Genomic DNA, 24406 nt, shown 5'->3' on the forward strand with positions numbered 1-24406 from the left:
CAACATGTCTTTCTTTCATCCGTTGTCAATACTCCTGGACAAAAGCCGCAAGCTTATCATTTTCCTATGGCTAAGTGAGTCAGTAGCGTAGGAACTGCTGAGGCATTGACGCTTTAGTTTGAGATGCTTCATGTATGTATGTATGTATGTATGTATGTATGTATGTATGTATGTATGTATGTATGTATGTATGTATGTATGTATGTATGTATGTATGTATGTATGTATGTATGTGTGTGTGTGTGTGTGTGTGTGTGTGTGTGTGTGTGTGTGTATGTATGTATGTATGTATGTATGTATGTATGTATGTATGTATGTATGCTCTACTTCCCCCACGACCAATTCAGTGTTGCAGAGGGCAAGTGAGGAAAAAGGCACCTCATGACCGATTGACCAGACCCTAAAACCCCTAATAATATACAGGGGCAGCAGCGTGGAAATAGTTTTCCTAGCTGGTTACACGAATATGGCAGATAACAAAATCATGCCTCTGTACTTCATAGAATGAATAAAAGCATCTTACGAACGCACGAGAGAAAAATATCAGGAACAGCAGAAGCAAAACAGGACTCAGTATGAATGTTATAAACAATCAGACCTATTCACCATTTGCGGCCCGAACCCTTTACCCACCCTCCGTCCATTCCGGTCTGAGACTGAAGAAATCAAAGCTTTAGATTATAGTTCTTTAAAAGACGTTTTACTTATTCTTTTAGAGATGGCGCATACTGCAGTGAGAAAACCATGTACTCAATCTCAATCTATGGAGAAAACCTGCACGTTAATCAACCATGAAAAAGCAGTGTTGCATTGTGCCCGACAATGCACCGCAAAGGGTTAAGTAGGCGAGGTAATCTTGAGTGCAACAGCATTTGTGACCTGTAGTTAGTGCGTTATTGTGGTGCATGCCAATATCCTGGTCTTCTAGTATCGTGAGAAGCTTCATGTTGTGTCAAGTTAGTCATCATAGTAATGTGGTTCATACTTCTCAAGCCACAGGAGTGCAAGCTTGGACTGAACTGTAACTTTCCTTGGCCCACCCGAAATGCTGAACATTGCCAGTTGTTTTAAATACTTTTATGTCTGAGTGCAGTGTGTTGTAAACACAACATGCCAGACCCGGCTGCTACAATATATTTTTTTTTGCTATACCAATCATTATTATGTGCTGATGAGAAATCTTCAGTCAGGGAATATTCTTGTGGCCTGCGTCTTTGATGGGACAGCTTATGTGTGGCAGTTTTTCTAAACTTGTACAAGACAAGTTGGGCAAGGTGAGGGGTAGAACCTCTTCTAAGTGTTGGCTCCAGAACGTGGCTCTTGTGTAATGCAGGAGATGTCTATTAAAAACAATCCACTTTTTATGCTGCTCACGTTTGTTTCCAGTGTCAGAAAATAGCACATTCAATGCGTAGTCTGAAGCACTTGTGCGCATCAGTGCCGAGAATGAATTGTTGTATGCACCATAATGCAGTTCATATTCTGAATAAATAAATAAAAATGTTCAGTGCATAATGTGGTCAAACGCATCAAACAAAATACAAGTGTCTGTTCTGTAACTCACTCAGCATTGACATTCCTTTCATCATAGCAGAGTCATTTCGATGCTTTTCTGGTCACAAAACTCAGTTTCATAAAGGGACAGAAACTGCAGCGGGGGAGGCATCCGTGTCACCACGCTCAGTTGAAACTGGTTCGAGGCAGTTGTTTATCTTGAATCATATTCTACTATGACTCGTACTTCGCCAGACATACAATGTTGTTGTTGCATTCATGCTCAATAAAAACTTACTTTCAGTTACCTCTGCTAGATATCAAGGCTGTGGTGGTATCAGTTGTGGAGACAGCAGTATTGAGGGTGTGTGCTGGTGCTTTACAGCTTTTTACCACAGGAGTGTGAGATTATTTATTAGATGCGAAGCAGCTCTTTGACTAGCCTGTGTAACGCTGTCACTCCGTCTGCAGAAACGCGAGGCAACGCGCTTCCCTTGGCGCAGGTGTTGGAGCGGTGCCAAGTAGGTCACGCCGCAGCTGGGCGTTGACGTCACGCTCCCCTCGCAGGTGCGCGCGTATGTCACTCTCTCCCTCACTCGCCGGAGCGCCCGCAGCTGCCGGCTCCAACGCCCGCTCGCCTCCCGTGTCTGCGTTTCAAACAAACGTTTACACCAGTAAACGCTACACCGAGTTTCGCTTCAAACGAATCTTCCAGCGCTCACCGCAGCACCCGCGTTAGCGCCGTTCAACCCGTGACGCCACCCGTGCGCAACGCTGCTGCTTCGCATCCCATCAGGGTTCCCTTCGGGGAGATGGTCCAATTTTTTTATTTAGGCACAGGTTATTTACTCGGGTTTCTAACACTGGGCAAGCCTTAGAAACTCGCAAATTCAAGCTTCACAGTGAGGCTCATGGCTGCACCGATCATGCTGTTTACAATCAGACCGTCTACGCTGCGGTAGCTTTGCTCTGTTCACAGTTGATGAAAGCTAACTCCACTCCACTGCAGCATGTCACGCACCAATAGGAAAGCACAGCGCAACTAAGACAAGGGACGAAGAACACTCACGAGCGCTGACTTACAAATGGATTTATTTTGCACCAAGATAGCGTTACATATGCGCATAAGCTTGGCAAATGGCACATCAGTCGTCTAATAGAAATGGTCGTACGTGGCTTATCACGCAAGATACACCAACAACATGGTTTTTCCTTTTCAAGAGGCAGCTTGAAAAGGAAAGGAAAAAATCATGTTGTTGGTGTATCTTGCGTGATAAACCACATACGACCATTTCTGTTTGACGATTGATGTGCCATTTACCAAGTTTATGCGCATATGTGGTGCAAAATAAATCAAGTTGTAAGTCAGTGCTCATGTGTGTTCTTCGTCCCTTGTCTTAGTCGCGCTGCGCTTTCCTATATCTATGAACCAACTCGCCCAGATCAAAGTCTTAATGTCGCACAGAGATCGGCTGTACTTCAGAACAGGAACAACAAATATGTCTCAGTGTAACAGTTGTGTGTTGCATGCTGATTTTTAGAGTCTAACCTGGCTACAGTTTTGCAGCCACCTTCAACACTTATGCCATCCTCACATGATGCTCATCTAACCTCGTTGGCACAAGGGACTTCACTGCCCTGTTCAACTTCACTCCACGTTGCATGGCTTGTCTGTGGATAGTTCTGAGTAGAAGTGTTCTTCACTATGTCATAGCAATTGCTGATCACACTGCCCTCCTTACCTTTGTCTGGGAATTCCAGTTCCTTGATGAAACAGCCTGACTAGTATTACCTGTATAAGTAATGGAATAGATTTATACTATAAGGTAAAAAAATATTTCCATACAAGAGCTAGACCTTCGTCTTAGCATTGCTTTTTGCAAAAATGAAAGTTTATGTTTATGTCTTAATGCGTGTGGATGTTTTGTACATCTTTATGAGGACGTAAAAATTGTATGTCAGCAAAGCTCCTTATTCGGGTTCCTTATCTGAAAGGCCTGAATTTTGTATGTGAAATTCCAGAATGGTTACTGCAGTTGGAAAAGTAAGAAATGGTGCTTCTGCTTGGCAGGATGCAAGAACAGTATTTCAGAGAAGTGCATTAGGTTGTGAGCCAGTGCTGCAGTGACAAGGTGATGCCTTAGTATGGTGTTTTCTAATACAGTTAAAACTTGATCTAACGAAACCCGATTTTACGAATTTCTCGATCTAACGAACAAATTTCCATTCCTTGGCAGGTGCCCATAGGGTTCAGTGTTCTCATCAACTCGAATTAACGAAGTTTTCATGGCACTGAATTCAATTTAACGAAGTTTTTCCGGAAATAATTGAGCAAAAATGCAGTGATTTCTTTCCAATTTTTACGCATACGGCTTTTCTTCGGACATGCTCTGTAACGCTATCGCATTACAACATCTAGCCACCCTAGTCACGACACTACCGACGCTGCAGTCGGTAGCGCTTTTACATATCAAATGGTGCTGGGCGCTAGTGGTTTGTTGTCCCTGCGAATACTCCCACTGGAACGTGGCGGTTCCTTTTGTTATTTAATGGTTTATGTGACAGATGGCACTGATTGTCTCCTTGGAACTTTCTTGCTCCGTCTGTTCAGACATTAACCGCATTAGTTCTCCCTGTCTTTGAGTATCAGCAGCTTGTCGTAGCTTCACGTGACCTCGCCTGTATCGCTATCGCTCGAACATGGGAGGAACTTATGCTCTGGCTGCCCTCATGGAATTTTCACCTGCACAGGTGTGTTCTAGGGGCAAATAAAATGCTATGGTAGCTTTTTGGCACCGCTACGTTACAATGTTAGAGTGCTTAAAGGCCAACTCTGGCGATTTTTTGGCCATGTCAAAGTAATGGTGCTTTTATATTCCTGAGACGCTCCTGTCACGGGTCCGATAGCAGAAACACTCGGCAAATTGGAGAATAATTTTAAATAAGCAAAAAAGCGCAACATCGAAACCGAAACCCAACCGAGCATACTGTCTTCGCGTGACGTATAAGTGGTTACAAAACCGGAAATCATGCAATGCATGCCGGTCCCACCAGCGCGTAGTATGAAAGCTGCGAAAGCGGCGAAGAGCAGACGCTCATTTGAAAGGTGACTCCATCGGAAATCTTGTGTCTGACTGACCGTGTCACGTGCACAAGCTGAGCTGTCGGAAAACGACAGCTGCGATTCCGACGCATTTGGAGGCCAACTGTAATGGCCATTCCTCTTCGATGAAGTGGAACTCATCTGTTTAGCTCTTTGCTTGCCTGGTTGCACATTCCACCGCCAGATGGCACCACCTGTCCAGGGAGCTCAAGTTTGTGGGACCGTGATCGGGTAAAATGCTATCGCTGAGAAGTTCGCGGACTAACTAAAGCTTCTTAATATCGCTATGGGAAGAGTGCGTAAGTTTGGCAATAGCGGCGTTCAACATCGCGTTGGTACGGCCGAAGGAATGTAATATAAGCCAAGTATGAGCCACCTTTCGCACCATTAGGTTACGTTGTTTCGCACGATGCGAAGCTCACCGTATACCGATAGGCCCGGTCACGGTGCACCCTGTATATGTTACGGAAAGTGTTTCCGTGATGTTCACGCATGTGCATTCTTTAGCCGGTACGGTATCACCGTACTTTCCGCGCGGTAAACCGGCATTGCTAGCTAAAAGATTAATATAGAGACGCAGGGTAATCGTTAGGTGCGAGTGTTTCGTGACTGCCAACGGGGAATCGTGTGCAGCCCACAACGCGACACCACTTGCCACCCATCGCACGCATTACCGCAAGGAACTGAAATTCACACGCCCAGCCAACGAAGCGCTCGCCAAACACTCGCGATTGTTGCCTTGCGGATAGTAGACGCTCTAGGGGCCCCTCGGTTCCGTCACTTCCGCTTAACAAAAATGACGTCACGCACCCAATGTTGCCAATAATTTTGGGAAGCGAGGTGGGGAGAGTCGGGGCAATCAATAAAATTCATTTGCAATGAATCTGCGTATGTCTCCAGCTTGTAATTTGGCATATATAACGGGAACGTGAAAAGGAACGTACCCAGCGAATTTTATTGAGATCCATGGCCCTCGAAAAATCGCCGGAGTTGGCCTTTAACAGCGCAAACGACCGAAGGGGATAGAAGAGACGAGACAGAGCGCTGAACTGCCGACAATTTATTTCTTGCGAAGATCTTCGCTTTTATAGTCACCAGTTGCACTAGTCATGCGTGAAACACAATGATAATGCATAAGTACATCACACCGACAAGCGAAGGAACAACTTTTCTTTATCGGTGAGCGCGACAGAAGGGGTGCTAACACAAGCATCTTTCAATGAGCATATCTTTTCTGCCTCTATGATCTCGCGTGTGGTGCGATCCCTGCATGTAGCAACAATAGTATACTCTGAAAATATTGGCCGGCAGCCACACGTGCTGCAGTGAACGGACAGCCATCCTTGTTTATAATGATTCACATTGTACATATGTTCCTTCAGCCTCTCATTTATAGAACGACCTGTTTGACTGATGTAATATCTTCCACACGATAACAGCAGCTGATACACCACATTACAGATACAATCTCTAAATTTATTTGCATGTTTAGTAGTGCAACCAAGGGTGGGTCTGGACGGAGGAACGGACAGCTTGCACAGGCGACTCAATTTTTGGGGGGCGGTAAAGACCACCTTCACATTAACTAGCTGTGCCACTTTCTTAAGATTGTGCGCTATCTTGTGCATATATGGAACCACGGCGAAAGCCTGTCTAGCAGTGACAGGTTGGACTACGTTATCGTTCCCTTTGGCCTGAAGTTCACGCAGCAGGCCCTCGGCAACGGAAACTTGCACGTGGTCAGGGTATCCAGCCGACGTCAGCCTTGAAGATTGCTCAACAAAGCTTTCGGTAATCTTGTGCACACAGGATTTTCGCAAGGCATTCATGAAACAAGATTTTGCGATACCTCGCTTAACTAATTTAGAATGCGCGGAATGAAATGGCAAAACAGGCTTATCGCAAAATCTTGTTTCATGAATGCCTTGCGAAAATCCTGTGTGCACAAGATTACCGAAAGCTTTGTTGAGCAATCTTCAAGGCTGACGTCGGCTGGATACCCTGACCACGTGCAAGTTTCCGTTGCCGAGGGCCTGCTGCGTGAACTTCAGGCCAAAGGGAACGATAACGTAGTCCAACCTGTCACTGCTAGACAGGCTTTCGCCGTGGTTCCATATATGCACAAGATAGCGCACAATCTTAAGAAAGTGGCACAGCTAGTTAATGTGAAGGTGGTCTTTACCGCCCCCCAAAAATTGGGTCGCCTGTGCAAGCTGTCCGTTCCTCCATCCAGACCCACCCTTGGTTGCACTACTAAACATGCAAATAAATTTAGAGATTGTGTCTGTAATGTGGTGTATCAGCTGCTGTTATCGTGTGGAAGATATTACATCGGTCAAACAGGTCGTTGTATAAATGAGAGGCTGAAGGAACATATGTACAATGTGAATCATTATAAACAAGGATGGCTGTCCGTTCACTGCAGCACGTGTGGCTGCTGGCCAATATTTTCAGAGTGTACTATTGTTGCTACATGCAGGGATCGCACCACACGCGAGATCATAGAGGCAGAAAAGATATGCTCATTGAAAGATGCTTGTGTTAGCACCCCTTCTGTCGCGCTCACCGATAAAGAAAAGTTGTTCCTTCGCTTGTCGGTGTGATGTACTTATGCATTATCATTGTGTTTCGCGCATGACTAGTGTAACTGGTGACTGTATAAAAGCGAAGAGCTTCGCAAGAAATAAATTGTTGGCAGTTCAGCGCTCTGTCTCGTCTCTTCTATCCCCTCCGGTCGTTTGCGCTGTTAAGCACTCTTTGTCATGTTATACCAACACGCCCAATCCTATTGTCTCTTAAGTTACAATGTTAAACTTGGAAGGACTGAAAAATTTCTTCCTAGATTTAACGGAGTAATTTGAGCGCCCTCATAACTTCGTTAAATCGAGTTACAACTGTGATGAATATGATGTGCTAGCCTCAGTTGGCACAGTCCTATTTCCTTCCAAACTAGGTAGGACAAAGGCTTCTGCCATGGGGGTCTGTCGTGAAATTTCACATTTCTCCTCACTGTGACAGGACCTCCCCTCCCCCTCCTGGCACCCTGATATCAAGAACTGTGTCTGGGCAACATTGGCCTGCTTAAATCCAATCCAGTCCTGCTTAGCAGCCCAATCCCTAAGTGCCTGTGCCTGAAATTTGACATCAAACTGATTTTTTTGCCCTGTATAATGAACACACCCCGAACTGGGCGTACAACACCGATGGCAATTTGCAAGATCCTGGGAGCAAAAGGATGGCCTTTGACACCAGTAATTCGCAGTTTGAAGACCAAGTTCACAGATAAACTAGGACAGCATAGCATTTTAACGTCACCCATATTGTAGCAACAAGAAAGCTTGTTACGTTGCACTAAAGGCTCATTGACAGATGCTACCAGCACCAATGGCACAACCAATTTGTTTGCAAAGCAACTCATTGCAAATGGTCACAAATTGCCAGTTTGGTTGCAGAGTGACTGCTCTATTTTTCACTCACATGACTTCAGTCTCAAACCTCTGAACCATTCACATTCGCAGGAACGGGACGTCTTATTTTATGGGGCAGTGACAATGCGAGCAGACATGAATTGTGCGTTGCAGCAGGTATCGGTTGCACGCAGGTGTGAACATCAGGTTGCCTTGATTTGCTTTTTAGTCTCCAGTCGCTAATGATGAAAAAGAGCTCATAAAGACGTGGGACTTGTTCAAAGGAAACAGCACAGACACTGCACAACAAGTCCCTCACCTTATGCGCTGTTTTTCATCATGAAAACGTACCTACTTGCCCAACTTTTCCAGTTTAAGGGGGGACACTGGTCTTAGAGATGAAAAATCATGGAAAAAATCAATTTTCTGAATATAGTATTTTCGTAACATGTAGGCATTGCCGCAAGTGCTGACCAAGTTTCTTACATCTTGGATTGATATTTCAGCCCCAACAACAATTTATATATAACCAAAACAAGCTATATTTCGATTGAGAAAAAGCACAAATATTGGGCTTTTTTATTGACATGCTGCTTCTGAATGACGTGCTGCAGCAGTAGGCATGCAGGTTATGTCCCTGGTGGAGACTAATCATCTAACAAAAATATTTCAATATCGTCTATTACATGTGATTCAAAATGAGCTTTATCTGTTTTCTTGCATTTTCTCAAAACAAGCTTTTACTCACTCTGCTTGTTTGGTGCAGAAATTGCTCAAGCTCTAGAATAGCCACAGCTGTAACGTTTTTTGCTGTATGAAGCTAAATGCATAAAGCTTGAAATGCTGCAAGCAGATTCCTTCTTTTCTTCTTTTATAATTTTTTAAACTGCCTGTGTTCTTGATCGCTAGTAGCTGTACTGTAAATGCTAAATTTCTTTAACGATGGTTCCCATAAATTTTTATGGGCTGCTAAATTTCTAATTATTGTTGGATTTGAAAACTGTTTGCAGCAATTCGATTCTTATTCATTCTGCTTTCCACTCATGTATTAAACATAACTTTCTGCCCAGTTTATTATTATCTATTGCCTCACCAAATAATAGTAATTAACATTAATTATCTCAATAATTATTTGAGTCAAAGAAAAAATTACAGCACTTTTAAAATCAGCACAAAGAAATACATATATATCTGTGCTGTTTAATTGAATCTGGTCAGAAAATGAACACGATAGCCCCAGGTACCATTCCCCCCTTAAGTTGCAAATGGTTGCACGACAAGTTCTAGTCACAAGTGTAAATGAGCCTGAACATAATGGTGCTCTAGCGTAAAATTTGAAGAAGCAAACTACTTCATTCTTTTGCTGTTTCTTTCTGGTCAGTATAACGAGGTTGCACTTTGCAGCAGCGCTCGACTAGGCTGAACAAGCATTGCCTTAACTCAAACAGGATTTGCTTGAGGCTTGCAGCCACTTGTGACAGTAGAGCTGAGCAGCTTGCCGTGTATTTCTGGCATGCAGCCTGCGCTGGGCCCAATGATAGCACGTCGTAGACGCACTGTCTCGAGCACAGACCACGAGGACAGCCTCCCTGTGACCTCGTGTATCTCGGTCTCAACCATGACGAGCCGCGACCGCACGGCTGAGTTCAAGTCGGCTGCCAAGCTCATGCAGGGAACCATTGTGAGTACTTTTCTGCCCAAGACATTTCCCGTATTGCTTTAAGGCTGATATGTTTAATGTTCAAGGTTACAATCCTGAATGCGTGTCCTCATTTTGTTCCTGTGCATTTCTTCCTTATCATAATAGAGTAAAAGCTTGTTAATTAAACCCTTGTTAATTTTAAAAAAATCGGATAATTCGGATGCGTTCTCCGGTCCCAGCCATCATATACACTGTTTAATGGCTTCAAACTCTTGTTAATTCCATCATATTTAGCCGCAACCCGGTTTATTCGGATGATGATGGAAGCACACCGAGTGCGCAGCGCCGGATATGTGCGGCAGAAAAGGACAAAAACGACACTCGCGGCCAACTGAAAGGAAGCATTGCAGTCCGCATTGCCATCATCATCATCATAAACTGTACGGTAATGACAGCAAAGGCAGAACGGTTCATGCCTATTTGCGTTTACCACTGCGTGTGGCATCTTGTTGGCGGTGGGCGTTCAAAAGGTCATGGTTGCCATCCACAATTGCGTTCTTGGTGACCAAGGCTTCATTGGCTGCGGCAAATGTATTTCGTTTACTGGCAAAAAAAGTGTTGTCATGTGCGCATGGTGGCGGTACGTAAGAAGGTCAGAACACGTTTTGGGCTAATTAAGACACGGGTGTCTGGCGCCGCAGTAGCATTGAGAATGAAGTCCCAGGATGACGAAAATTGGGGCTTTTACGCTGTTATTAGACAAAATAAGCACAGCATTTACATATTCATCAACAAAATAAAATTGTGTTGATATAACAGACATTTCTTTATTGTTTTCTTGATACTTAATCATAGTTTAAAATTCGGTTAATTCGGACATTTTTTCCAGTACTGTGAAGTCTGAGTTAATGAGCTTTTACTGTATAACTTCTTCAGGAGCAATGTGCCAACAGTGGCCTCTTAAAAAATGTAAAGGGACATTACAGTCAGACAATGAATGCGTTATACTGCTAAAGCACACTTTGAAAGCTGTACTGTTGTTACTTTTGCCATCTCAGGCTTATGAATAAAAAATGTGGCAGATCCCACGCGCTGTGGGAATCTGTTTCATGCGAAGCAGTCGGCGAGTACTTCTATGCTGTATTTTATGGCTTTGAGCCAAGTGTTGCGAGGTGTATTGATGTGTTTTTGTAAGTGTAGTAGCTGTGTGCACATCGTGGGCTTACCAGGCACGTCGACAGCACTGGCGTTTAAAGGGTAACTTATGGTGCGAGGTAATGTCAACACTCACGTTAGAGTACATACGGGAGTATTATCGAAACTAAGTGCACTTTATGGTGCAATCATGTGAATATCACACGTAACTTTCGTTAAGCAATGCTTCAGTACAGCTTGCTGAATCATAGGAATACAAATGTAATGTTTATTAGGCTGCTGTAAAAGCGGAGCCGCCACTGGAACCACAGACGTTAATCTGATATGCCGTCTGTATCGTGTGGGAATCGAGCGCGCCCTTCCCTTTGGCGCCTCGTTCCCCAGCTAGCGCGCGTGTTGGCCCCGCGCGGCTCGAGCGCCGGGAACCGCCGTTAATCGGCGGTATGGCGACCGCGGCGGCAGCGCCAGGCCTCTTTGTCTGGCGCTCACGGATGGACGCAGCCCTCGACCTGGCGCGTTCCAACCTGGCAAAAGCGCGAGCTGGACAGAAGGCTCAATACGACCGGTCGCATCGGGAAGTGCACTACGATGTCGGCGATCTCGTCCTCAGGCGCAATCACGTCTTGAGTGACGCCGCCAAAGGCATCTCTGCCTCCCTGTCGGCCAAGTGGTTGGGCCCATACCGAGTGCAGACCAAAATGTCGCCTCTGGTGTACAAGCTGGCTGACTCCCAAGGGAGACAAGTCGGCGGTCCAGTTAACGTCTCCGACCTCAAACCTTTCGTTGCCCGCAGCAACGACTTGGGAGGGGGGGAGGCGGTCACCGAACCGCGGGAAAACCGTGAGAAGGCTGGCTCCAAGCCACGCCATCGGTACAACCTGCGGAAACGCACCTAAGCAACCTTTCTCCCACTGACGGGTAGTTGGACTTTATTCCATACCATGACAGTGAATGGAGAATAACCGCTAAGGTGCGGCGGCGCACGTCTGTAAGTGGTAGAAGGCCCTCTTGGCCGAAAATACCCTCTGACGTGTTGTCCAAGCCATAACCTGGCAAGCGCCCCTTTGTTGGGCAGCACGGTCAGGCAGGCACCCCTTTTCGGCAGCCGGCTATGCTGGGGGCATTTCTGTCCACTCCTGCATCGCCCTGTCGTCTCCCTGCGCCTACCTTGCCACCAGCCTGTTCCAGACCTGATGGCCTGCTGTTCCCTGGTCGTCCCAGCTGTGGCCTGCTGCCTGCCTTCTGCCCTGCGGCCACCTCCATCCTGCCTTACCCACCTGGCAGCTTCGGCAGCCGCCCTCGGCGGCTAGTCCGCCCACCGAAGCTTCGGCCCAGTCCCGAGCGTGGTCGCTCCGGCTCCCGTTTCCTGGCTGCCTGCTGTTCCTGTGAGGCCCCCGTCCCAGTGACTTTCGGCGGTTGGCTGCCGCACGCAACTGGCAGCCACGCCTCGTACGTTCCCGGCTGCCAACCTCTCCAGACCGGTGAACTTCAAGCGGGCTGGCTGCCCGCCCTTGTGCAGTCTTGCCCCCGTTCCTCCTGGGCTGTGGACCTTCTCCCGGCAGTGGGCTCCCCCTTGTGGTGGAACTTTCGGTGGAACTTTTGTGTGGTTATGGACGACCTATGGACTGGTACCTTTGGGAAGACGACACCCCCCTGTTGGACTTTGCCCCGTTGGCCAGCCCCCTTGCGGCTGAGCTGACCTTGCCACTTGGCCTCGGACAGCCTCTTTCACAGGCTGGCCTCGGTCTTTAGGAGGGGGGAATGTGGGAATCGAGCGCGCCCTTCCCTTTGGCGCCTCGTTCCCCAGCTAGCGCGCGTGTTGGCCCCGCGCGGCTCGAGCGCCGGGAACCGCCGTTAATCGGCGGTATGGCGACCGCGGCGGCAGCGCCAGGCCTCTTTGTCTGGTGCAAGCCATGCGTCAGCCTCCCGGCGCGCGGGCACGCGTCCGGGCATGCCTCGACATGCTCACATGCTCACGCCGCCAAGCTAGCTTACGTCACTGTGCAACGCCGTTCCTCATTGGCCGCCAGTGACAACCCCCTTCCCCCTTGAGCTCGCTTCTGTCTGGCGCGGGCTTGCCCGCGTCAGATGCTCTCAGGCTAGCACGAGAGGTTGACGCGCTGCTCTAGCAGGCGGCTTCTCGTTCGTGTGCTCGACCGCTGCCCTTTGTGTGGTAGTCCTAGCGCCGCTGGCAAGCGTACTCGTTCGGTCTTGCGGAGTTCCCCTTACGGCCTGCAAGCCTGTGAGTGTCGTACTGTGCTGCATCTTGGGTTAATAAACCCGTTGTTGCTGTTACCCTGCCTCGTGCGTGGTTTCTGCGCCGTGTCGGAGAAAACGACGAACCCGGCCGCAGCGTCGTCGCACGCAGCGGCAGTGGAGAACGTCGCGTCCCTGCACGGTCGCGCTCGTAGGTAAGCCTAGTGCAAACCTATCTCCACAATCGTAGGAGTACATATGTAGTGTTTATTGCCTTCTTGTAAAATTAGCTACGCCACAACCACAATTGACGTTGCACCGACATTACGCCTGCATATGCTGTTTTTCCAAACCAGTTTATAGACCTGACGTGGCTCTGCGGTAGAATACTTGATTGCCACGCAGAATGCTTGGGTTCGATTCCTGCTGGGATCCTAATATATATTCTTTCCATTCGTCAGGTCAATGCTGCTGATGTCAGTTTTTCTTAATGCTCTTGCATTTAAATTACCAATGTCTGTTCTCACCATTCCTAAGTAGATATAAACTGTCAATCACCTGTGGCGCATACCCGTACACCGCGGCCCGTTGTAAACGGGTAGGTGCCACACGTGTCTGGAGGAAAGGGTTTGACGACATACGCGACAAGATTTTCACGTTATTCATGTCATGACCTGACAGTCATATTCATCAAATCCTCTTACCCTCCCATACCAATTTAGGTCTACACTAAGTTAAGGAGGTGATCATGAGAGCACCCAGGGATAGGCACCTAGACGGACAGACAGACAGACACAGAAAGAAAGAAAGAAAGAAAGAAAGAAAGAAAGAAAGAAAGAAAGAAAGAAAGGAAGGAAGGAAGGAAGGAAGGAAGGAAGGAAGGAAGGAAGGAAGGAAGGAAGGAAGGAAGGAAGAATTGGCTAAGAAATGCTTCGCATTTAAAATGAAAATTAAGGTCATAGTTCCATTTGTAAGTTTTCCGTTGAATCCTGCGCACAATGTACAGATTTCGATGTATTTTTTTTGTGTGTTTTGGACAAATAGGCTCAATGAACCTTCCTTAATTTGGTATGTTTAGTTCCTGGTGCCCTCAGAGGACAGTATGCTTAGTTATACCGATGCATAGACCCTATTAGACTCTGTCAAAATCTCATGTGTGAACTTGAAGGAGGTGTTGTGTTTTCTTCCTGTGGATTTGGTTGCTCACCACGTGTCTTCTTGTGACAATAGTTGTGCTTTTGGTGTTGTGAAAGAGTACTTAATGAGAAGAATTGCTTTCCTCTTTACTGTCCTTCAACACAACTGAGGTGCACTTCCGGAACATGATTCATGGTTGCCAACAATCCTGTGGAGTCTGTACAAGAGTGTGTATACCTAATTCAGCAGCTGCATAACTCTAGCTTCTGGCTGAGGCTGCGCTGGCTCAGGGACTCCCAGTGGCTGCTGGATTTCCTCGGGTCAGCAACACTTTTAACCCTTTCAGATGCCACCTACGAAGAACTGTCTGTAAATGCATCAAATTGATGCAACATTATTTTAAGGCACTCGACATTCTATTGCAACAAAAATAATGTCATAATGCATTAATTTATGTGTGTTATAGTAATTCAAATTGAAATGTAATTAAATATCTGTTTATTGTGAAGCCATTCATGCTCCATTTTCGCATTAGTAGAATGAAATGTTACGCCGGAAATATAGTGCAAATTCATTTTCGGGTATGTCTATTTGGAGCAAAGAAAAATTATACTTTTGACATGGCTCGTGGGAAGGGGCATGTTGAGCAGCGTAGTGCCTTCAGCAAAGTGATCGTATGCAACAGTAGGCTGCAAAATGAGGGCAAATTTCTGATGTAGGAGGTTCATTTCATGCAAAGCTCAGTGTATCTTGTTCTCTCTGAGCACCTAGTCATTACAAATGACAAAAACAAGGGGTGTATACAAGTGTGTACATAGCGTGTCAAAGGGTTAAAACAAGCAGAAAAGCCCTCTGCAGATGGCAGCCATGTAATAAAACATTTCCTTCATCTGGATATCCAAGAATGACGTTGTTCTCAACCCTGTTTCTTTGTTAACAACTCTGTGAGATAGATGGCCATAGCCATCAGTTGAAGGCAGCCGTAGCTGCAGTGTCTAGCCACCCACACGAGCTATGGACCACTTGTGTACTTTGTAGTCCTCCCTCTGGTGTCATTCCCATGCAACTTGTGTCAAGTCAATCTTCAAAGCAAGACTGGACAAAGTTTTACAGTGCTTTTCGCCAATAGTGCCTGGATCTAGTTAATGCCATTTTAATCTTGGAAGCTGGCAAGAAATATCATGCATGTGAGCTGTTACATTCTTTTTTGGGTGATCTTCAGTCTACTCTAGAAATGCCAATTGGAGCACTGAGATGCCTGTAGACAACTCTGATTACAAGGGAAGTCCCACTTAACAGCATTATGCTGCAACAGATATTTTGCTTTTGCTCACTGGGTCATGACGACTATGGTAATTCAATTTTTAAAAAATAAATACTAACTGCTTCTCTACCATTGTGTTCATCATGATATTGGGTATATTCTAGTGGATACTGGTGTGGCTGTAAACACGACACCTTTTCTTGGGGCAAGCTTTAGTAACCAAGTTCTCGTGTAATACATCTTACATTAGCACTTACGCTGCCGAAGATGTGAACAAGTCTTTTAAAACCACTGCGTATTGTTTGACAACCTAGTTTGAGTGAAAAAAGGAGCTGTGCCTGAAGGAGTGACTGTTTGCAGGCCCTGCAGCAGCGTCGGATACGTGGCCCTGGGGAACGGGGAGCCCAGGAGTGGGGGCGCTTCATGCATGTGGCCAAGTAAGTAACAAACAACCCAAGCACATAATTCGGTCAAAGGGCCAATGAGAACTGGTGCTCTCTGGAATTTTATTCAAGCTCTGGACTCTGTGGGCTCCCAATTCTGCTCAGCATCAGGACAATCCACGCTGACAGCATCGAGCCCGAGTCGTCTGAATAATGAAATTGTCTGGATGATGTCTGTGCACTGGGATGCCACCTCGCGTCAGCGAGATAAAGCCGAGAAAAACAGAACAGAAATATTTGGTTCAACTTCTTTCGTGCTCAAATCTATGGACGACTTCTGGACAGACGACTGCGCCGGCAAGGTTTACTTGGCCACCATCCCATTGGATAGCCACGTAGCCTGCATCGTATTTGTCTTTGATGCTGTCTTCACGAAGCTGTCTATTCTACGATCTAGTATGGCGAGTATAGGAAGACACCCTTTGCACTGTGGCTTTGTGTGCGTAGGAAATTGACACTACGAATGCCTCTGTGAATTACGATACTCTAGAGTGTTTAAGGCAGCTTGCTGGGCTAGTTGGAATACTGAACTTTGATGCATTTCCAGCGCGAAATTGGAAAAAGACATGCAAACACCAACAGAGGCAGGGACGTCCGAAGACATTGATTAGATCAAGGTTGCTAAGGAGATTAGCCATGCCACCTGCTGCACTGACACCTTCATGACAAATGTGACTGCTGGCACTCCTGAGCCAGTGGTTTTCCTCATTGAGGGATGCACAGCAGCTACCTTGCCAAATAAAGGGTAGTGCGGCTGGCTTTTGGCTAGAATCATTCTCTCACCTAGGACCTTCGTTGTTTGTGTGCCTTTCAAAGGAGTACTGACATGCATTCCAAAAATTTTCATATTGTTGCTCTAAATAAAAACACTGCTGTCGAGAACCCTAGAAAGAGTATTGTGGTGCCTCGGAACGCATTGAATAGACTTGTAATCCCACTACATTAAAAAACCACTTTTGGTTTCGATATCATGGGAGCAGTTTCACAGTGATGTGTCAACACAGTCTGATGCACATCAATGTCGCATGGGGACAGGAGCTTGTGATGTCTACTATCTGCAACTCTGTTGTCTGCTATCAGTTGCACGTGATGCACGTAAACAGCAATGAGTGAATTGTCATCCAGCAACTCCAACAGCAATTTCGGAACGCAGAGTTCGCAAACCCAGTGAACTGTGTTGACTCATCATGGTAATGTCCATTGTGGTGTGGCTGGCTTGTAGATGCTGGTTGATAAAAACTACAGGTTTTCCCTCGCACTTGTAATTCAGTTGCCAGCTATAATAATCTGAGTGCCAGGCTGTTTGATCTGTATGTTAGACATTTAATCTTAGTGCCGACATATGTAATCCAAGCGTCAGTGCAAGTAGGCCGCGTGCCAGTGAGTTTAATCCAAGTGCCACAATGTTTAATCCAATTGCCAACAGCTTTAATTCAAGCACCAGCCAATTTAATCCATACACACAAAACTAAAGATTTACCAGTTCAGACCGTCTAAATGGGGGGACAAAGTCAACATGAGACAACAGCAGTAATTTTTTGCCACTGCATGATAGTGCTTATGAAGTATGATACTGCGGCATATTCTCCGTACGCTTTGGTGGGAAACCTAGAATTGAAGAAGCACCCTGGTTAAATGACATGTTTGGGTGCTAAATGTATATGCTCAGAGAGCGCATGGTAAGAGTTAAATTAATTTAAGCACAGAGTCAATTTGCTTCATAGCTATTGCAGAATATCGGGTCATCATGTAGACGGTTGATTGCATCTTGCAGAAACTCACTGTCGTCTGCTTGGCCTGATGGTGACTTACACACAACATTCACCCATTGTTCAAATCAAAGAACAACAATTTAAGATAACTTACGATGCATTTATATCTGTTTTATAACAATAAGTTATGCGCCAGAGGTGATGCTCATGTTTACGTAACAGGCGACACTATGTTGCTGAAGCGTGTTCGCTTTTAACACGAAGAAGAGGTGGAACTTTGGCATGACATCTCTGGAAACGCGCATGTCTCTAGATGAGTCATTCCACACCAAATGTCCCAGCCATTTTGGCGACCATCTCAAGTCTATTCGAAAAAAATTGTGCTGATTTACTACATTGGGAACAGTTTATGGCGATGAGCAACCTCGCAGACCGGCAAAGTCTCAGCCTTAGAGAGAGCGAGCCCGACACGACTGTTGAGATCTGAGGTTCTTTAATCACCGATTCGAACGCTAGTGCGCAGGCTCGTGCCAGTGGCACCTGCCTCGTGCAAGAGTAAGCACCTCGGTTTTAGATGCGATGCCGATGCTGCTGCCGCTACAAACGGCTCCTCCCCTAGAGAGGAGGAAAGTCCGACAAACGATGGAAACTCCAGCATACGTGATGTGCCTTGGGTGTCGTGTAAGAAGACAACGATCCGGGATGCAGCAACGTTGTGTTGCACAATGGTGGGGCCGATGGCAACATTGTTTCACAGTAGGCAGGCTTGAGACGTTCTAGAGCAGTTGTGACCATCCGGCCGTTTACGTTGACTATGAATGTCGATGGACGACGCTTGAGAACTCTATGCGGCTCAGAGTAGCGTGGCTGCAAACATAGTTTCCTAAAATTAACTAGAGGAGACTCTGGTGCTGGGATCGTTCAGCCACCATGGGAATGTTGGGTAGTACATGGATTTGCCTAGTCTTCGTACTTGCGGGCTTTGAACGCACTTGTGGCTTTGTTTATTGCTGTGTTTTGGTTTTCTTTCGGATAAAAGAATGGGTCGTCGTGAACTTCGTGACCAGATTTAAATCGGTGAGCCTAAAACGAATAAAGTGGTGAAGTGAAACTGCTGACCTTTGCTGTACTTCGTCTTGCTACAAAGCGGATGCAGGCGATGCGTAGCCAAACGGAGCCGAAAGAATGAGGTTTAGACAAATCCGTATACTACCCATCATTTCCATGCTGGCTGAAGCGCCATGCGCTGCTGCTCCCATAGACACTAGTGCCAGAGTTCCCTCTAGTAAGTATTGTAGGAAACTCTATGGCTGCAAAGGCTTACACACAGCACAGTTGTGCACGAAAACGTGTGTAGCAGAGGTGAGCTGCAGAGACACGTAAGGAGATCTCAATTCATGCGCGCGTGCTGGCACGGGGCGTATCTGCTTGAAGATGTTTTGCAGTTCGGAAACGTAATCTTTGGCTAGTGGTACAGGTGTTTTGGCAGGGGCATCGAAGAAGTCACATGGCAGGCGTAGCGAACTGCCATAAACCAACTCAGCGCATGAGCAACCCAGGTCGCTTTTGATGGCAGCTCAATGCTAAGCAAGACGAGTGGCAATTGGACGACCAATTTCTCCCGTGATCCATGTGCCATGTGGGAGGACTTGAGATGCCTGCGAAAACGCTCGACTAGTCCAATTGTTTGTGGGTGGTAAGAGGTCGTGCGTAGGTGTGTCGTTCCGAGCAGCTTGAAGATTCTGTTGAAGAGTGCTGAATCAAACTGCCGACTGGGTTTGGTGACTATAGTGGATAGGCAGCTGAACCTTGCTATCCATGTAGACACGAAGGCTGCTGCAACTGTGGGTGCTGATATGTCGGCGATGGGTGTAGCTTCCGTCCACCGTGTATAGCAGTCGATGCATGGCAGTATGTAGCTGTAGCCATTGGAAGGTGGGAGATGGCCGGCGAGTCCTTCCACCGGCGGTGTCAAAACACGCGTCCGGTGGAAGGAAGGACTCCACAGGAGGGACGGGATGGTGCTGGATCTTGGAGTATTTGCCATGTCCCGTTGTCCAACATGGCAAAAAACAGCACACCCAGTCACGAACATGTGCATTTAGCTGAGGCCAAATGTAACGACTGGAAATAAGCTTCCGTGTCACGTGAATTGCGGGATGTGACAGCTTGTGTACAGCATCAAACAGGCGTCTGCGAAGTTGTGCCGGAAAGAAAGGTCGAGGTGTGCCAGTAGAAAAACAACGTCCTCCAGTTGCAGGGATGTTGACAAATTTTGGAGGGTACGTAGCATCGTGTCGTCACTCTGATGAGTGGCGAGTAGGCCGACGTCGATTATGGAAGGCTCTGCAGTTGGTGTGGAGACTGCATTGACGCAGCTCAGAACATCAGCAGGAATGTTGTCGGTGCCTTTGACGTGATGGAACGTTGTTGTGAACTCCGAGATGTAGGAGAGATGTCGACTCGCGAGGTGAGTAACACGAGTAAGGTGGCAAATTGGTCTAGTTGGAACATACTCAACATGTTCAGCGCAAAAAAGGAACACGAAAACACAGTGCTTGTGTCGTCCACTTCCTTGTGTTTTCGTGTTCCTTTTTTGCGCTGAACACGTTGAGTAACAGGACACTGTCCGGTTCATCGTGTGCACAAGGGGCTTATGGTCTGTGAAGACAGAATGTGAGAGGGCCGTTAAGGAGACCCGACCTGCACCAGGTCTGTCAAGACAGTAAACTGACGACCTTCGAGGAAGTGCCGGAAGTGTCAGACAGCCAAGTACATGGCGAGGACCTCGCAGCTGAATGCGCTGTAGCGGGTCTGTGCAGGCTTCAGTTTCTTTGAAAAGAAAGCGAGCAGATGCCATGCACCGTTGATTAATTGTTGCAAAACGTCGCCAACAGCGTTGTCAAGGCGTCTGTCATGATAGAAGTAGGTGCATCTGGTTTCGGATATCTCAGCAGCATTGCACTGGTGAGGGCAGACTCGATTCTTATGAACGTGTGGGCGGCCTCCTCAGTCCACTGAAGCGCTTGCTTCCATTTGGAGCTTAACAGATCGTCTAGAGGGGCCACAAGTCGTGCACAATCGGGTATAAACTGTCAATAGAAATTGACAAACCTGAGAAATTGGTGAAGCTTGGTCATCGTAGTTGGTCGTAGAAAATCTTCGACGACGTGAATCTTGGACGGCAATAGTTGAATGCTGTTTGTGTCGACTACGTGTCCAAGGAACTCGAGTTCCTGTCGTCCAAATTCACTTTTGGCGGCATTGATAACAATTGCTCTGTTGGCAAGGCGGGAAAACAACAACCGCAGGTGTTGAAGATGTTCTTGAACGGAAGGGCTTGCGACAAGGAGGTCGTCGATGTAGGCAAAAACGAATGGCAAGCCTAGGGTGACGGAATCAATGAAATGCTAGAACGATTGGCCAGCGTTCCTTAGGCCGAAGGGCATAGGAGGAATTCAAAAAGACTGAATGGTGTGGTGATGGCGGTCTTTGGGATGTCTTCCTCAGTGACTGGCAACTGATAATAAGCGCGAACAAGATTGAGCTAAGAAAAGATTGTTGCACCGTGCAGCGCTACTGCGAAGTCTTGGATATTCGGGAGCGAGTAGCGATCAGGAACCGTGATTTGGTAAGTGCCTGGTAATCGCCACATGGACGCCAATCCCCAGTCTTCTTGGGCACCATGTGAAGTGGCGACGCCCAGCTGCTGGAAGAAGGTCGGATGATGCCTAGTGCAAGCATGTGCTCGAACTCTGCGCGAGCGACCTTGAGTTTCTCAGGGAACGAACGCCGAGTTTGGAAATAGACTGGAGGGCCGGAGGTGACAATGTGGTGACAAACGTCATGTTGGACTGGTTGCGTCCAGTCCAGCTGGCGCGTCAGAGTTGAAAACTCACGGAGGAGCTCGTCGAATGGTTCTTCCAGCATAGAAGATACCGGCGCTATTGGCGACGTGGTTGTCGCAGGGATGATGCAGTAACGGTCAGGTGCGTAACAGAGTCGATGAGACGGCGTTGTTTCACGTCGACAAGGAGTCCGTAGTAATGCAGGAAATCTGCTCCGATGAGGGCGCGTCTGACGTCCGCAACCAGGAAAATCCAGTGGAACGCTCGTCGGAGGCCAAGACTGAGCATGATGGAGCGTGATGTGAAAACTGGAATCTTGGTACCGCTGACTGCTTGCAAAATTGAAACAGGCGTCATTTTGTGGTCAGAGTGTTGAGTAGTAATAATGCTTACGTCTGCTCCGATTCAACTGAGAAACGTTGTCTAGTGACTCTATCCGTGAGATAGAAGAGGCGACGCAACTTGTGTGCTGGCTGGGCCACTTGTCGCTGTTAGAGGTCGGCCGGCCCGTTTCCCTGCCACGGGCATGGACGCCGGCAGTGACGAGCATCGTTTCGGGAACGGCGATGGTAGTAGCAGACGCTAGGCGTTGGTGACGCATCACGGCTGGTCGGAGTGCGTCTCAGCTTGCTGGAACCTCGGTTGCGTGAACGGCAAGGTGATGCGCAACGATGTTTTGCAGCAGAGACGATGCGTTCGAGGCGCTCACACAGGGCGTCGAGTGGCGATTGTGCTATCGCAGAAGAGGGGAGAGTTCGCAGTGTGGTTGTACTCTACAAGTAGACGCTGTAATGGCTGCGATGGTTGGGGTCGGTGTGGCTACTTCCATCACCTTGTCAGCTAACGTGGCAAGTCCCGTGAGGTCCATGGCAGAACTTGTCGCCAGAACCATCTGAACATTAGCCGGTATTCGTTGTAAAAACAACTTGCGTAAGAGCACGTCGTCGATGGATCTCGCATTGTCTCCAAGCCGCTGCTTCATTCGGTGAACAAGTTGACTGGGGTGTCGATCACCGAGTTCTTCAGCGGACAGAAGCTGTTGGATGCGAGCACACTGTAAGGCTGCGGTGCATTGTAGCGGGGTCGTCTTGAGGTCGTCATAGGCGTTCGCAGATGGTGGGCCACTGGACAGATCCGTTACTTCGTCAATCGCGGCGGGCGAGAGTGCGGCAACCGCGTAGTGGAACTTCGTAGCTTGGGAGCGGATACCACCAACTTGAAATTGCAATTCCACCTGAAGTAACCACGCTGACGGATACTGGTCCCAGTACTGAGGAAGCCAGATAACGAATGCTGAACGGAAGGGCTCACCGCGTTGCTCAGAACAGAACAGACCGACACTTGTAGTGTCGGTCTGTTCCATAGTCGCTTCTGCCGCGGAAACGTATGGCCACGATGGTCACCAAACTGTGGCGACCTCGCATACCGGCAAAGTCTCGGTCTTATGAGTGAGAGAGCGAGCCCGACACGACCGCTGAGATCAGAGGTTCTTTAACCCTTTCAGGCGCCACCTATGAAGAACTGTCTGTAAATCTGTAAATGCGTCAAACTCACACAACATTATTTCAAGGCACTCGATATTTTATTGCAACAAAAATAATCTCATATGTTGATTTATGTGTTTTATAGTAATTAATCTTACTTAAATTGTAATTGAATATGCAGTTATACTGAAGTCATTCAGGTTCTGTTGATGCATAGATAAAATATGTGCAATTTGGTTTTCGATTGTAATAATTTCGAACAAAGAAAAAGTATACTTTTGTTGGCTCGTGGAAAGCGGCACGTTGAACAACTCGTTGAACATGGTAGTGCATTCAGCAAAGTGATCATTTGCAACAGTACAATGCAAAATGAAGTTAAATGGAGACACATTTATTGTATTTATTTATTGTAATATTGTAATTGTTGCATATTGCAATTTTGCATTTTGCAATATTGCAATTGCAGGGGTGAGACAGCTGCGCATATTGCGCATTTTTGATACGATTCCGTTTTCCTGCGCCAAGCTGCTCCGAAAGCATAAAAATTGCAAAAATTGCGCCGAACTGCGCCGAAACAGCCCCACAATCAAGAATTTTCAAGCCCGCGTCACTTTCAGCGTGGGAAAACGTAACTTTAGAAGCAGCGCCAGGGATATGTTCGCAGAACACGTTAACGCGCCCAAGCGTGTCCTTCTACGCGCCTTTGTAATAGAGGCTTCCATAGTGCTGTGATAACCGCCTCTGAGCGGTTGTAAATATGTGTAGTGTCTGAGCGGTAACGACGTAGTGTCCGAGGGGTAAGGTTTCTCGGCGCTCGTGACGAATTTTTGAAGGCGGTCCCTCACGAGGTGGCAGCGAACGGTGGCGCAGCGCGCTTTTGTTATCACCTATTAAAAGCGTGCGGTACACTTGACGCTACGCCACCCGCGCAGCCGAGCAGATAGCTGAAGGCGCTTTATTTTAGGCAGTTTTCGAATAGCGTACGCTGAGTTCGCATTTGCGGCCCGCTATTTCCGTCACTTAACGGGAGCCCGCAAGCGGTTAGCGTACGACGTATGCGCAGTTGTGTGAAAAGCCAACGCAAAGCTTTGCGTACGCTATTCGAAAGCTTCCTAAGGGTTCGCCCTTCAGGGAGGGCAAATATTAATCGCAGCGCCCCTCCTTCCGATTAAATCAAAGTATGGGCGGTATCGACTTTGCCCCCCCCCCCTTCGTGCGCACGCCTATGGGGGGTGGTCATACTGGCAATACTGGCGCGTTCGTCGGTGGCCATACCGCTTTTGTTCTTTCCCGATGTTACGCGCGAAGGCGTCGCCGCAATCGCGTGCTAGTCGGAATCATTCATTGACCGTTCAAAGACGTACTGCTATCCTATCAGTTTTTATTGCGATAGCAATTATATGGACAGTCTCGACGGGTTCTTGCCGTCGCCGTCATGTCCTTCCGGTATGAAGTCCAAATTGATAAGATCCCCCCGCGAATTGTATGTTCTACAGCGGGTAAAAGCACGCGAGCAGAGGC

The 24406-nt window shown here is 47.3% G+C and overlaps 1 protein-coding gene across 1 annotated transcript in view; it reads left to right on the plus strand.

Annotated features, from left to right (window-relative positions):
* Positions 1 to 24406, plus strand: part of LOC119374600 (syntaxin-5) — a 66559-nt gene that overhangs the window by 347 nt on the left and 41806 nt on the right. The window contains exons 2-3 of the mRNA XM_037644770.2: positions 9524 to 9685; positions 15759 to 15835. Of these exons, the coding sequence (XP_037500698.1) occupies positions 9539 to 9685; positions 15759 to 15835 (224 nt within the window). The 5' untranslated portion in view covers positions 9524 to 9538. The remainder of the gene's footprint in view (positions 1 to 9523; positions 9686 to 15758; positions 15836 to 24406) is intronic.

This window comes from Rhipicephalus sanguineus, chromosome 11, assembly GCF_013339695.2.
Source record: "Rhipicephalus sanguineus isolate Rsan-2018 chromosome 11, BIME_Rsan_1.4, whole genome shotgun sequence".
NCBI classification, from domain to species: Eukaryota; Metazoa; Arthropoda; class Arachnida; order Ixodida; family Ixodidae; genus Rhipicephalus; species Rhipicephalus sanguineus.